A 15,917-nucleotide genomic window follows, 5' to 3' on the forward strand; every position below is an offset into this window, starting at 1 on the left:
TTAACAGCATAAAAGATTATGCAAATGTTTTAAAATGCTGAAATTGCAAATGTGAGAGAGAGTTTTATGCTGATTTGCCCTGGGGGTGGGGGGGGAAGTTTAATCTGATTTTTTGGAAAGTCTTCACAGAGATTCTCACAAGTGAAGAAATTTGTCAGTGCTATTTCACAGAGACTTTAAAAGCTATTTAGAACAAACTTTGGCAACACTTATCCCTACTTACAGCTACTTAAATCTTTACTGAAAAGATGTGTGAAACTGCAAGGAGGGAGCGTGGGAGGTGGGGGGATTAAGCGAAAGGCGTTACCTGATTTCATTTGGTGCCTCCTCTTCCTCATATCTCTTCTTTTCTTTCCTCCTTATCGTCAGCCTCACCACCAGGAGGAGAAGGGAGAGTCCCACCACCACCCCACACGCTGCCCCGGCGATCATGCCGATATTTTGGGCATCTGTTGTCCGGAAAACAGATGGATTAGTTGATAAATTCTCACTGGAGTTGCACGGTCAGGTTCTAGTCCCCACTACAACTTACAGCACCGGGTATAAATCAGCACAGAACGTGTCAGTTTATTTATTTAGGTGTGTCTCCACACAGAAGTTGAACCAGTTTATCTCCAGGCATTGTTGCTGGAGCTGAGCTGAGAGTGAGAAAAGCTCTGGAAGGGTGGGATCACAAGTGCTGTGCCTTCAGCTGTGGGTCAGAGTGAAACGAGGGGGAAAAACCCTCCCCTCTGAGCACAGAGCCACCGAAAGTACAGACGTGTGAAACACGGCACCGGGCGGGTTCCTGGAGGCACAAGAGTGTTTGAACTGCGAATGTTTCCCCGTGAGGATTTTTTCTTTCCCCCTTTCAACTTACCCTGAAGTGATTACATCCCCTTTTCCAGAAGGAATTATTTAATCATGGGGAAAAAGTGACCCGAGCTGGGGTAGAGAGGAAGGAAGAGGTAGAAAGAAAGAGCATCCTGTGCGTGGCATTTTCCCTCCAAAACAGAAAAGATGAGACATTTCCCAGCCATTACGGGCCCTTGGTTGATACTTTATGACAACTTCTGGTCGGTTGAGCTGGGCTTGGCTGAAAGTTGTTTCCTTAAGGCTCGTCCCTACGGAGGGTTTAGCAAACCCAAGTGAGGTTTTAAACCAATTCAGTTCAATTGGCATAAAAGCTGCCCGGACGCTTTTACTTCAGATGCCTGAGGCAAACCGGTTTTCCTTGCTGCATGACCATATTCCAGTTATTTCAGGCTTGGCCGGGCAGAAAAAGTTCCAAAGCTGTGGAATCTCCAAGAAGAGACCTCGCCATTAGCAGTCTTTTATCACAGCAGTTCCAGCTCCTGCTGATCTCCTTTGAGAGCTGCTAAACCCCATTGTTTGGATTTTTAGGTGCTAAACTCCACCCTTTTCCTGGCATGAATATGCAAAGGACACTCCACCCTTGATGGGTTTTATCAGGTAGAACACAGATTTTAACTTCTGGTGCTCCGGACAGAATTTATTAAATTTGGATTTTAACTTCTGGTGCTCCGGACAGAATTTATTTAATTTGGGTTAAAACCAAAATGTCAACAGTTGCTCCACATTACTCCATGTCACAATCAGCCCTTCCAGCTGTCTTTAGATAGTTTAGTGTCCCGAGTGCAACAGATAAATAATTTGGAATTGAATTGATGGAACATCCACAGAGAGAGTTTATACCTGAGAATAACATGCAGCCACTCCAGCCAGAAGTACCTCAAAAGCTGCAGGCTCTGGAACCTTTAACTCAGTTTTCCTCCCCTTTTATGCCATTAGTCATTCTGAAAATCAACATTTCTAACAGACAGAAAAATCTGAGCCCAAATGATGTTTTAGTCACTTTAGGTTGTGATGTTTTCTGTCACTTTAGGTTGTGATGTTTTTATCACTGTAGGTTATACAGAGGGCTGCTGTGCAAACCCCAACTGCAATAAATAAGTATAAATAAGAACTATTTTATGGGATTAAAGTACAAAAGGGCAAAGGTGTGGCCCCAGTTTGCAGCAGTACTTACGCTGCACTGTCACCTGCACAGCACAGCTCTCCTGCCCAGCCTCGTTGGTGGCCACACACTGGTACAACCCCGTGCTCATCTGGGTGAGGTTCTTCAGCAGGACTTGCCCAGGATTAGAAATGTCTGAAACGGGAGAAAACACCACTGGGATTAATCAACCAGGCTAAAAAAAACTTGAACCGAGGGTAGGACAATTTGCGCAGCAGCGCAAATCGAACTTGTGGATCAAATCAGTCCCAGGGCAATCAAAAGGTCAAGAAAGCATCGAACAAACTCCTCGTGCTCAGGGTGGAGCACCCCACAAGGTCTGGCTGCAGCAGTGAGAGGAGCTGTGGGATCATCCCTGTCACTGCCACCGAGTGATCCCGTTTTTAGAGCAGGCAGGTGACTGTCCATGGGCACGGCCATGTGGGAGTTATCTGGCTCTGGGCGCTCCCAGAGCTCCTGGGAACTGCCCCGGCTCACTGCCCCTGGAACTGAGGAACTGCCCCAGCTCACTGACCCTGGAATTGAGAAGTGCCTCAACTCACTGACCCTGGAATTGAGGAACTGCCCCGGCTCACTGACCCTGGAATTGAGGAACAAGGCTGGGGAAGGGACTGGAGCACAAGTCCCATGAGGAGAGGCTGAGGGAGCTGGGGCTGTTCAGCCTGGAGAAGAGGAGGCTCAGGGGAGACCTCCTCACTCTCTGCAACTCCCTGACAGGAGGGGGGAGCCAGGGGGGGGTTGGTCTCTTTTCCCAGGCAACTCTCAGCAAGACAAGAGGGCTCAGGGTCTTCAGCTGTGCCAGGGGAGGTTTAGGTTGGATATTAGGAAGAATTTCTTTCCAGAGAGGGTGCTCAGCCATTGGAATGGGCTGCCCAGGGAAGTGGTGGATTCTCCATCCCTGGAGGTTTTTAAGAAGAGACTGGATGTGGCATCAGTGCCATGGGCTGGGAACCACAGCGGGGCTGGATCAAGGGTTGGACTTGATGATCTCGGAGGTCCCTTCCAACCCAGCTGATTCTATGATTCTATGATTCTATGAACTGCCCCTCTGGAATTGAGGAACTGCCCCTCTGGAATCGAGGCAATGCCCAGACTTACTGACTCTGGAGTTGGGTGGGAGGTGCTCGGCTCTGTCCTCCTCATCGATGCGCTGCCAGCGGTAGGAGATGGGCACGGTGCCCGAGGCAGAGCGGCACTGCAGGGACAGCTCCTTCCCTTCCAGCATCTCCCCCTCCAGCCAGCACTTGGGCTTGGAAGGTTTCTCTAGGAGGAGCAGAAGACAGGTCATGCAAACACAGCCAACCCTTTCTTTGGCAAGGTGCAGTCGCTGAAGCAGCTTCCAAGGGCTGCCTTCCCTGGAATGTGTTCAGGAATCACACCAGTGATGGGTTTTAGGGGCCTTAAGCTGCAGTTGTGTGCAACTTCTCAGTGAGTTTATGATACCCTGTGGAGCTGTACCACCACATTTCTCTTCTGGGCACTATTTAGAGAACATCCTTTCCCTTCCCCTACTTCCCCATTTCTTCCTTCTCCCCACAGTATCCGTCAGGACACAGCACTTCTTTCACGTGATCATGGAAAAACCAACCTATGAGCTGAACTCAGGGAAAGGAAATACTAATTATGGCAGTTTATTTGTCACCTCCACTGACTTGGGACCAGGCTGGGGTCCTGGGACATGAACTCACAGCCCACAGCAGGAGATCTGGACAGGGTGATCAGCCCAATTTGGGTGATGAGCTCATAGGGATAATTTGAAGAACAGTTCATACGATGTTGTGGATAATCACTTACCTCAAACCCACTCTTTAGGCTCTTCCTGTGGCCTGTCCTTTGCCAAAAAAACGCAAAGGCAGATATGGAGTTGGACAGGGAAACCTGACTGTGAGATCTCTGTGCATTTATACCCTGCTGAAATAAATCTCTCTCTAGGAAGTGAGTCTAGAATTATTTTTTTTTTTAAGCAATAAAGTGTCCTTACCTACTACCTTGAGGGTGATTCGAGACCATTCATACTGCCCAGCGTTTTTCACCTTGCAGATGTACTTCCCTGCATCACTGGACTGCAGGGAGATGATCTGTAAGGAGGCATCTCCAGCCAGGAAATTGGATGTGAAGGAAACACGGCCCTTCTGCTCCTCATTCAGGTCATCATAGACACGGCCCCCGGAGTAGGTGATCACCTGAGGGGCACAGACAGGCACTGACAGCCAGTTGGGACTGTACTTTCACACAGAACAACAAATAAAAGCCTTTCCAGGAAGTCCAGCCCAAGGTTCTGCCTGGTTAAGTGGCTTGCCAAGGGTCACATAGGAAGCCTGTGGCAGGGTGGAAAATTAAACTTGGATTTCTAGTCTGAGAATGGTACATAGAGTGTATTTATGCTAGAGATTGATGTTGGAGCATTTATACAACTGTCAAAATAGACATCAGCTCATGTCACAATATATCAAAGCAGTCTGTAGGCTTGGCTGAGCTAATTTAAGTTACTGCAGACCTCATTTTTGTAAGTACTGAACTCCTGTATTTTTTTTCCTGAAACCAAGGATTCAAAAACTGGGCCTGCAGAATCCAAGGTCGTTTTGGAAAACCTGGAGGGCAGTTCTGAACTTGAAATATAATCAGTCACCCCTGGATAAAGGAAACGTGATTGTAACAGAACCTGCTCCAGCACAGCACATGTGGCTATCAAATAACCTTTATACACGTGATAAATCTCTCTAAATCAGCTGTGTTTTCTAAAGGTCAGCAGAGTAACTTGCAGAGATCATCAGAGGAGTTTTGTTAAATCAGTGGCTGGTGGTGTCAAGGCAGAAATAAGAGGATTTTCTTAGCAATCTTACCGCTTTCTGCACGGTTTCTGAGATGTGCAGCAGCCACTCGATGTCCAGGCTGCCCTGCTCCAGGAGGCCCAGGCGGTGGTGACAGGGCAGGGTCACGTTTTCCTCAGCCACCCTCTTAAACTCAGTCTGAGCCTTGCACATCCAAACAGAACAGGAAGCTGGAAAAACAGATGCCAGTGGTCAGAGTTCAGGGGGCATCTCTGCCCTGGTGGGTCTCACCAGCCAAGTCTCGGCTGGATTCCTCCTCATCTGCTTCCCAGCATCAAAGAAAACCCACCAGCTTGGCTTCCTGGGCAGATTGCAGCTGATGAAAGGGGACATTTCTACAAATACAGGCATTTTCACACTGATGTTGGAGCAGGGAGAGCAGATGGCTTCACACTGCAGAGCTGTCAATGCTGAAGTCACACCCACGCCCTCTGTGCACTCCAAATTTCAGATAAACCCCTCAGTTTTGCCTTCACCTCCTATTACCTTAATTTATAAGCAGTAATTCCACCCAGATATCCGTCAGAGCCCATCACTTTATCCCTGTGTCAGTCTGGCAAGGCTTGGAGTCTCTTCCCTGATGATGCTCTTTTATTTCAGCACTGGAAATAAAAGACCAGCCTGGGAGGAAGAGGGTTAAACTTAAGAAAAGCGAGGTACAAGTAGGACAGGGAAGTGTCTTTGAACAGCAAAGTCAGGAAAAAAATATAAATTGCCGAAAACCGTTTGTGGGGATTTTAAACAGAAAGAAAAATGGGAGGAAAGTGCCAAGTGGACCCACTAGAGGGAAGCAGAGCCCTTGAAATGTCAGCCAAAAAAACCCCAAACGTGTGTTAACGCCCTAAAACCTGGCCCAGGAGATGATACACCGCAGAAAAATAGGATGTTCGGCCAGCACTGCGTTAGGCACTGTCTGTTCGAGTTCCGACACTGCATCCACGCTAAAACTGAATAAAAATCAGGGATCAGTGCTTGGCTTTGCCCATCTCCAACTTCTGAACGTGGACACGCCGTGGTAAGTTCAAACTCAGTTAAAAACTGACCCAAAAGATCAGAGGTGTGGAAAATTACAGGCATTTGGGGGCAGGGATCCCCCAGGTCTGCTCTGACACCAAATATTTTCCAACCAAGCTTCCATGGGGATTTCTAGGGCACAAATGCCATCTGCCTCCTGGGTGTGAACCCTCAGAGGGCAGTTGGGTTGTTCTTCAGTTTTGCTGTTCAAGACAAAATCCTAAAAACATGGGGTTTTCTCCCTGTGAAAAGAGAGATTAAATATTTTGCTTCTTGGGCCAAATATTGTGAAACTGGGAGAGTTCCCAGCCCTGGGAAGTCACATTGTGACTGAACACACAACCCACAGCTGGAGCATAAGCTGCTCCAGTTACACGGGCTGAATTTGTTCCTATACTTGTATTTAAAGAGTGAATCCTCAACCTTCCCTTTACCTCGAAGTGAAAGACAGAGAGAAAAATTACATCCAAGACGACACTTGTTCAGCTCTGTTCCTTCAGGAGCAATTTGGAAAATTCCTTTCGGAATTTAGGAAATTTAGAATTTGGCTTTTAGAAAATTCCTTTTATTCTCAGACCTGCCTCTGAGTTGTTAACCATGAGCATCCCTCAGCTCCTAATTTATGCTTCCCAAACACTTTATAAAAGGTATCATCTACTACACTCATGCACCTTTATAGAACATCCAGAATTATAAGACAGGTGGAGCCTTGCAAAGGATTAATCTCTCCTCCCCTGCATTGATCCCGGCATGAATTGATGACAGTGAAAGCTCCTTTTCAGCCACATTAGCTGCTTTCTTTAAAGGGAAGAGTAATCCAGTTTATCACTGGATTCGCCGCTCTCAAAGCTCCATCTGCCAAATACAATTACACGTCGTGCCCAGGACGAGCCCCGCTCTCCCCTCAGCTCCCATTGCTGCGGGCTGCCCTCATTAACGCCCTCATTAACGCCGGCCCTCGTTAGATGGTGATCAATAACCTTAATTTAACCACCACAATAGGGACCGTCCGCATCCCATTTGCGGCGCTGTCAAAGCCCGGTGCCAGCAGCGCACACTGCAGTTTAAAACTTGACTTTACATTAAAAGTCTCGGTTGGCATTAAAAATCACCGTTTGAGAGGGTGTAAGAAATATTTTCATTCCTCTCTAGCTTGGACACACCGGTTTTAGGAGAGCTCACGGTCTGGTACTGCTCCCAGCAAACATCCCTGGATGTGAGGAAGGGCCTTGTGCCTCTGAACTCATCTTCTAAATGGGAGTAAGAGAAGAGAAATAATGACTACAAATTTCTAAAGCCTCCCTTTTTCTTTTTTTTCAAAGGTGCCTGCAATCAGAAATAATTTGGAGCCGATTCACCACTGAACCAATAACCAGACCCTCACACACTGTGCATACTTTTCTATAATATTATTTTTAAAAGTCTTATTAAACCCCCCCTGATTTGTCTCTTTAATCCTTATTAGTGCTGTAACAATGCCCACAAGCTCCCAAAGAAGTTTAAGTTTTGCAGGTTTTCTAAACAAGACACTTTATTTTCTTCTCAGGCAGCTGTAACTGTACAGAATTAAAAGGAAGCTCAAAGCAGCTGCATAAAAGTACCCAGAGAGGTGCCAGTCACAGAAATTACCCATGAAAACTCCAGAGAGAGCTCAACGTGAACAATCCTGATGTTTTCCATAGTTTGGGGAGGGTCTCGCTGTAACAAGCAGTGATGAAATGAGAATTTAACTTTAGACACATGCTGGAATTTCCCTTATATACCTCAAATAGAAAAAGCAGCTAGAAACATATGCAGGTCCCTTCTAGGTTATTAAAAGTGGTTTATTATTCAGAGAAGAATAAATGCTGTCTGAAGTTTTATTTGTGGAGATGAGACCTTGCAAGAAATGGGATGCTTTGAACTAAATCTGCCTCCTCCCCAGTTTAAATTTTATTTAAACGGCTACTAGAGGAGGGTGTCTGCTTATGGACAGCCCCTTCCAACAGCACTGGCCGGGACACACGTGGATTGCAGAAGGATTTGCCCCTGGAAGCCCCTGTCTGTGCTGGATGGTGCCCAAGTGGCTCCAAACCCTTTCCTTCCAAAGCTCCGCAGCCACGCGAGGGCAGAGCCCGCCCGGAGCCTGAAGGGCTGGATCCGGCTCGCGAGCGATGAGACAATGGATGATTTTCCCAGAAATCCGATCCAGGAGTAACGCCACATGTATGCAGGCTCCGCTGTTCTTGCCCAAAAAAACCTCTTCCCCTTCCTGCGGGCAGCTCTTTGTGCTGGGAGCAGCAATTTGGGGAGCGCTTCTTCCAGCCTTACTCAGGTTTTTACTCAGCCCCTGTCCCACGGCTTCAGAAGGAAGTGGGATTGTTTGTCCTGCTCGTTCCAACCGCAGCGTTTTGGAAGCCTTAAAAACAAAAAAAAGCCTTGGGTGCAGTGCCAGGCTTGGTGCCACACCACAGGAGAGCATGTTCAGTATTTGAGGGGGAGACTTTGCCTTGTTTGACTGTTCCCTCTATTGTTCAGAGCACAATAACTCACCGACACCCTGCAGACAAGGACAAAGGCTGTCTCATCCCTCACCGATGCTTAAATCTCCAAGGAACACAGAGCAACAAAGATTTTAAACAAGCCCAAAGGCAACGCAGGCAGTGCCCACCCGGGTTTGGCAGGGGGAGGACACACAAAAGGGGATTTCAGCCCTCTCAGCCCCTTCTGCCTCACATGCACAGCAGATTTTAGAGTGAAAAAAGATGTGGGCAACAGCCTGCATCTCTCTCGTGGAAAGATGTCAGCCTTAAAGTATTTCCCAGAACTCATTTCAACATCTTGCAAGGACCACTGATTTCAAAACTGTGTTTTAAAGGAGTTTTGAATTTCAGCAGAGTCAGCCCTTTGAAATGGATGTGGAGGGAAGGAGCCACGTCCTGTACAACACTGAGTAAATTGGGACTGTGTACTTGGCCTTCTCACAAATTATCATCATCCAAAGTAGTGTTTTCATGCCTGAATCCATACCCTGCTCACACTTACTTTCCCATACATGAGGCTCACTTGATTTTCATGCCCATCCAATAACAAGTACATGTCTATACACAAACACACACATATACCAACATCAAATATACATTAACAGACAAGCAGAATCAAAGTGGAAATGAATGTTTTGCTGACATTTTTATTTGTAGGCAAATTCGCATCCTAAAAGCTAAAGAGCTTCCAGATTTAAATCTTTCATTAAGTTCAGAAGGTTTGGATTAGGGAGCAATGCTAAAAATAGATTATACTTTTTAAAAAGTAATAAGTTGGGCTGTATCACTTAACTGCTGGAATCAGGAGGAACAGCCTGGGGAAGAGTCAGAGAATCAAGATACAAGAAATGCATAATCATCCTTTGTAAACTTGGCCCAAACCATACCTACATTTAGGGTATGAATACCCAAAATGGGCCTTGAAAAGTTTCAGCTGCTCCAGCAAAAGTTTATTCTTCAGCTACACTTACTATAATTTATCTTGGCTTTTTCTCAAGGATGACATTTGCAGCAGGCTATTCCAAGACACTGATGTCCAAGGAGGAGTAGAAATAAAACCTGTAATTTTGCTGCAACTTGAGACATCCTGTCCTAGTACCAGACAGAGGGAAGAGAGTCAGGAAGAGACTCAAATCTTCCCTGCACCAGCAAGGGCAGGAATTCCACTGGTATCCACACACACAGTTTATCCACTGTCTGAACAATTTCCACTCCACCTGAGATAGGTGCTCTGCCTGCTTTTGTTCATTAATATCAGAATGTTTCCTGGGTGAGAGTGTGACAGGAACAGTGAATAACCACTGATGTCAAGGCTCATCACATCCCCTCTGAAACAAGAACAGTTCCCCTACAGACAAGTTCTCAAGTGCAACCAATAATTCCGTGCTCTGATTTATTTAGAGGCTTTCCTGGGATACTCTTAAAAGTCATTTCCACATCTGTCATTCCACTGTCTGAAAATGGGATCCTTCTGAGAAGGAGCTTTTGGCCCTGGAGTCCTCTGAATAACACACTCTGAAAAGCCAGGACACCTCAGGACATCCAACAGTCCCATGTTAGAGCTGGTCTCAGCTACACCTTCAGGCTGAACTCATTTAAGTACCTCATTTCAGTAAAAATAATCCAAATCAGCAAGAGCTCCCTCCTTAAAGTTTAAATTAGCCCAGGGAGAATAAATATCCACAGAACTACACTGGAGTGTTCCTTTGGGTGAATAATCCTGCACTTTTGCCTCGCTGTTCTTGTGCTAAAATCAAAGCATCTGAAAACAGAAGAGGTCTAAATCATGTCTATACAGAAACAACATGTTGTGGAATAAAAAACAAAAAGCCCAGGACAGTTGCAGCTCTGAACCACCCCTTCATTCCAGGAATTTAAGACATTTCACATCTGGTAGAGTTCAGTCCTGCTAGAGCCTTGTAGGAGATGATTTACTAAGAGAAGCAAAAGCCTCTTCCCCCTCTCCCCCACCCAGTGCTAATGAGCAAAACCTGAGCATTTTGCAGTAAGCAAATTCAGAATTTTCCAGGCCTGAGTAGGAGGCTGACAAGTACTTTTATGGCCAAAGAGTCCCATCTTGAGTGAAACTTCGAGAGCTGCTTGCGTGACTTGGGAGTTCAATCAGCTCAGTGCTGAGGACACCCCAGACTCATTTGACAGTCAAGTATTTAAGGCTCAGTGGGCCTTAAAATTAAACTCTGTTGAGAAGCCAAACATCTTCCCCCTCCCAGTGCTGTTCTGTAATGACAGACACGGGCACATCAGAGCTTTGATCTCCCCTGGGACTCTTCCCTCTTCCCCCAGTTTCTGCTGTGGAGAAAGGACAGTGAATCTGTTGGTTTATTCCAGACCCAAGAAGGTCGACACCCCACTCATCCTCAGACCACACAGCCCTAATAGTTACCCTGACAGCATTTGGGGCCAAAATAAACATGAAGTGGTGTCCTCCTACAGACAGACAGCTCTTCTGCATTCTTTGCACAAGTGGGGGCGGGCCAAGTCTCCTAAGGATAATTACCCGAGCCGAGGCTGTGCTCTGGGACATCTGCTTTCTGTATTCCTTGGCTGGCAGACACACAGAGGCCAAGGGTTGCCTTCTCCCGAGAGCCCCAGTGCTCCCAGTGCCCAAGCCCTGGCCCCAGTGCGTGCTGCCTGCAGCAGGCTGCCCTTTGATGGCAGGAATTTCCTTGGGAAGCGAAAGCATCCCAAAGACGAAAAAAAGTGAGATAAGAGTCAGCTCCCCCCGGGAACCAGCTGGCTGTGGTGGAACAGAGAGGTCAGCCCAGCCCCAGCCCAATCCACACAGCCCTGCAGAGGCTCTATAAGTGGAACCACATGTGCTGGAGGAGCCTGTTCAGACAGAAAGAAAGGGGAAGAGTCCTGCATGTGGCAGAGTTTCCAAGTGGTGACGTGAAGCGTTTGGAATTGGAACTGCAGAGGAGTGAGGAAGGCCTGGGGAGAACAAGAAAAAAACCCATTTCACAAAGAAAAGGCTCTGAATTTTAGAGGTTTGCAACAACTGAGCAGCAGTGCAGGAGGGGGCTGGAATTTGGCTGGGATACACAGGTCCTGTGAACAGAAAATCAGGAGCAGTTGCCCACCAATCCTTCCCTGGGCATCCTTGGAGGACCCAGGGAAGTGACTTGAGGGATGATTGGCACCAGCACAGTGTCAGTGCACACAATGTGTGTCTAAATGTACTACAAATGTCTAAATGTACTACAAATGTCTAAATGAGATGGTCCAGCCAGGGCAAGTCTGGGTCCCACAAATGCCCCCAGCAGTAAGGATGTAAATTCCCCGAGGATAATCCACTAAGGAGCCTCTGAATTTAAGAGAGGTGAAAGTGGTCCTGCAGCACCCAGAAACCACGTGCAATAAGGATCTTACCTAAACATTCATACAGTCAGGAGATAAAATTCTATCCCTGAAAGTGCCAAGAGAAAGTTTGCCTTCAGCACCAACCCACACAACTGAATCCAAAGCCTAGGGAGATTTGGGAATATTGGGAAAAAGCCCATTGAAGCATTCCATTAGCTGAGGGCCTCCCCAGGCAGCTCTGGGTGTGCTGTGGCTTTCCTTTTTTCCCTCATTGCACTTCAAAAAATCAAGTGCATGTAGGAGATTGTGGGTTTACATCCCCGGGAGACCCAAGAACAGAAAACAAGGCACCAGAACTGCATCTTCCAATTTAATGGTTCACGGAGTGCTTGTGCAGGGGAATGTGTGAAATCCCTTTGCCTTTAGTCCAGGCAGTTTTATCACTAAAATGGTCCAGGTGTCTCCTGTTTACAGCAACACAGCTCAGCCTTTCAGAAATGCAGCTGCTGATTTCAAGCTGTGAGGACAAGATGTGTGCAGAGACCTTGTCAGTGCAGATCTCACATTCCTTGAGGGATGAAGCACCTATGGCTGCCTGATATTCCCTTTCTCTTCAAGTCTGTCTGTGAGATAAGATAAATACAATACTTCTTGCACCTTAAAGCTTTGTATTGAGGAAAGCAAGAAAATGTCACATTCCACCCCTGAACATCAGGAATTTCACTCCTTTTGCCTGGTTTTAAACGAGGCTTGAAAGTGTGAGGAGGAATGTGGTTTCAATAATAATTTCTAGGATGTCTTTTGTCTGAGAAATGAGGCCTCTGTCTCCCAGGGAGCCTATTGTTGCTGTCAGTTCAGGGACACACAAATGAAGGCACACAGAAATGAAGTTCTCTGCCCAAGGCAGACACCAAGCAGAATCCAGAATACAAACCAAAAGAGACAGCAACAAAACTGTTTTCAAGATAGTTTTTGTCCATCAGATCTCTCCTCACCCATTTTGAAATCCAAGGAGTGGGTTGCATCAGCTGAGGTAACTCTGAAATTGGGGAGAGAAGAAGACTTAAGAGATTGATAGAGATTGCCAATAAAACCAATTGTACTGAGGATTCCCTCTCCCTTTTTTATATCCCTTAGCCCAGTGTAAGATGTTAACCAGAAAGAACTGAATTAATTGTGCTTTTCTGCTACTTTTTGTCGTGGAAATCCAGCTTCTTTTAAACTTGCCAAAAAAAGGTATCAGGAAACCCAGGGTATTCACAGGTGAACTTCATCCCTTCCTGCAGCTTCCTCTCAGATCTCATTTCCAACAAAGTTTGTCGTAGTTTTAAGGTACAGCCTCCAGTCCCTGCTCAGCACATCCCTGTTACCTCCCTGAGATGTTCAGTTGTGGGCTTCTAATTGCACATAACAGGGGATGACATCTCACTTATCCACGACAAGCCCCACTAATATGATACAAAATGAATGCCTAATGTATTAGCACTCTGTCACTTTTCATATCCACTCAGCCTCAAAGCCTGGGCCACAGCCTGCCCCGAGGCAGGAGATGAACAGCAGCAGCTCCTCCCCATCACCCCCAGAAGTCTTGTGAATGAGACATTCAACTTAAACACTTCCGAGCTGAATCCGAGGTTCAGTCCCTGAGCTCTGAGCACAGGACCAGGAGCAGCAGCAGCTCAGAACTCCAGGAGAGTTGTGGTCACAGGCACTGGCAATGCAGCTCTTTATTTCTCACCAGTGCTGGTGTGGTTTGGATCAATGACTTCTTATTTACTGACTCCAGAGGTAAGAAAACTAAAGAGACACGTTCTCTTAATCCTCATCTTTCGCTGGCTTCCCTGTGAATGAGGTGAAACTAAAAAAGGGGGGATCAAGTTCCTAATGATGTTGTCACTGTGGTTCAGTTCCCTCCCTGTGTCTCCCCCAGAGTTTGGCACATCCCTGTGTCAGCTGCAAGCAGACTCTGAGAACATTTGCATCTTTTCCCTCACTTTTTCCACAGTTACCAGGAGTTTTGGCATCTGGACGCGACACCGAGGTCTCAGACGAGTGGAGGCGGAGCCCTAAATCCCACTTTCTGAATCAGAGCTGCAAATGGAGCAACTGGGATTTACTAAGGAATGTAAACCCCTCTGCTAATGCTGGAAGAGACACCCAACTGCACTTTAGGAAGCAATTCACTGCAGTTCTCCACGCTGTGTGTGAGCTCACGTTGTGCTGAGCAGCCTGACCGTGCACTGGGAGAGGCCCCGTGCTCCAAATGATCCCCAGCCTCTTCCCAGGAATATTTACAAGCCACGGAAAAGCCTGAATACTGCACTCCTGAGAGCTTGCACTGACTTCAGAAAGACAAGCACAATTTGGGAAGCATTCTCCCTTTGCAGGGGAAGCTTTCCAGAGGGGAGCACAGCAGCTATTTTAGCTGACGACGCTGCACAGCTGCTGCGAGGGATCCTGAAATCCAGGGAAGCACTGAAAAGTCGGACATGGGGAACAGGGAAATGTTCTTTAATACAGAGTATAACAGATCCCTGCATGTATATATATATGTGTGTTTATTTTCAGTGAGTGCCAGGAGCAGCTGAACCTCAGGTGTTCTCATGCACTGACACAAGGCAGAGGGAACAGTGGGAGGAGGATCCTGCTCCCCCCAGGACTGCAGGGTGTGAGTTAAGGGCCAAATTCCAGCTTCTGGATCCCTTCCACTTGACAACAGCTACAAACCTAAAAAGGACATGACTATAACAATAAATTTGTTTAACTGCAGCAGTGCTGCAGCCTAAGAAACAGCATAAGAAAAATGAACAAATATTAATTTTTTCTCCTTCTGTGAAAGCTTTGGAACATTTAAAAACATCTGGAAAAACGTGTTTATTGGTTTTTCAACTTATTTAATTATAAACTTTTGTTTCTTCTTCGATCTCAGTGTGGATTTATCAACCCCCTGATATCTAAAAGTTCAAAGCATGAATTAAGTTGCCATGTAGGATGCCTGGAAAAGGAGTAAGGACTAAACCAGAAGGCAGCTCCATTTCACTTCCAATAGAAACATGTTCAAAATACGACTTTTCAAATCCAGTTTTAACAGGCTTTCGAACGTGCAGGTGGAAAGACCAAAACAAAGCTTCAGAATTCCTTGAGTTAAATAAATAAATATTATATTTATTTTTATATAATATATATTTAATTATAATATATAATTATGTATAATAAATATATTTATTTTTATATAATATATATTTATATTTAATATAGTTATATAATAAATAAATATTATTGTTTATTTGCTATACTATTTATTTTTATATAATGTATATTTTTATATATAATAAATAAATAAATATACTTATTACTGAGTTAAATAAATAAATATAACCTGCAAACTGTTGGGGGGACAGAGGGATGCTATTCCAGGGTCAGACAGCTCCGAATCTATCAAAGCTGAACCACACAAAGGAGTTTCCAATGGTCATATCCAACTGCCTGTGCAGTGGAAATGAGGTTGGGAGGGAAGCAGATGTTCCTGTGCCCACCATGGGCTGCACTGCCAGCAGCTGAAATGCATGTTACATATATTTTGCATGTTTGCAAATACCAAGGGTTCTGCAAAGCAACCAGGATCTGTAAGAGCCCAGGGCCATTGCTGGGGGGGACCCTGAGTGAGAAGATGCAGCATCACTGCTGCCAAATATTCCTGTGACCTTTGCTGAAAAGAGCAGCCCAGCTCCCTGGCACACATCCCTCCCTGGAGAGAGGGATGCTCCGAGGGAGGCTGCAGAGGCAGAGCCCTTTTGGAGAGCAGAGGTTGGGTATCAGCCTTCTGAAGGCAAAAAAACCCCCTGTCTGAGAGCCACAGAGCCCTGGTGAGCGAGCAGAGGGTTTCCAAGCTGCTGAAATGAAGAGGGGTTTGGAGGGGGGAGGAGGAAGAGGGTAAAAATGGGATTCGGGCAATGGCTGAAGCAATCTGCTAATTGGATGTGAAAAGGTCAGGGATCCGATCAGGAAACACGCTGGAAAGGTCAGGGAGAGCAGAGGGAATAGGCCTGGGAGGAATGGAGCACACATGGCCCAGCTCCACCACTGGGGCTCCATCTCCACCCTCCTTCTCAGCTCCTTTCAGAGCTCTGACCAGCTTGAAAGCATCACTGAACTTCTCCTATTTAGGCTGAGGGTCCCCACCACAAGTTGGCCACTGGATTTCCTCAGCAT

The 15,917-nt window shown here is 46.3% G+C and overlaps 1 protein-coding gene across 1 annotated transcript in view; it reads right to left on the minus strand.

Annotated features, from left to right (window-relative positions):
* Positions 1–15,917, minus strand: part of CLMP (CXADR like membrane protein) — a 41,540-nt gene that overhangs the window by 4,564 nt on the left and 21,059 nt on the right. The window contains exons 2-6 of the mRNA XM_027699425.1: positions 4,861–5,018; positions 3,999–4,200; positions 3,116–3,280; positions 2,030–2,152; positions 308–449 (exon numbers count right to left, since the gene is read on the minus strand). Of these exons, the coding sequence (XP_027555226.1) occupies positions 308–449; positions 2,030–2,152; positions 3,116–3,280; positions 3,999–4,200; positions 4,861–5,018 (790 nt within the window). The remainder of the gene's footprint in view (positions 1–307; positions 450–2,029; positions 2,153–3,115; positions 3,281–3,998; positions 4,201–4,860; positions 5,019–15,917) is intronic.

This window comes from Neopelma chrysocephalum, unplaced genomic scaffold (genome assembly GCF_003984885.1).
Source record: "Neopelma chrysocephalum unplaced genomic scaffold, ASM398488v2 Primary Assembly neopelma1_138, whole genome shotgun sequence".
Taxonomy (NCBI): Eukaryota; Metazoa; Chordata; class Aves; order Passeriformes; family Pipridae; genus Neopelma; species Neopelma chrysocephalum.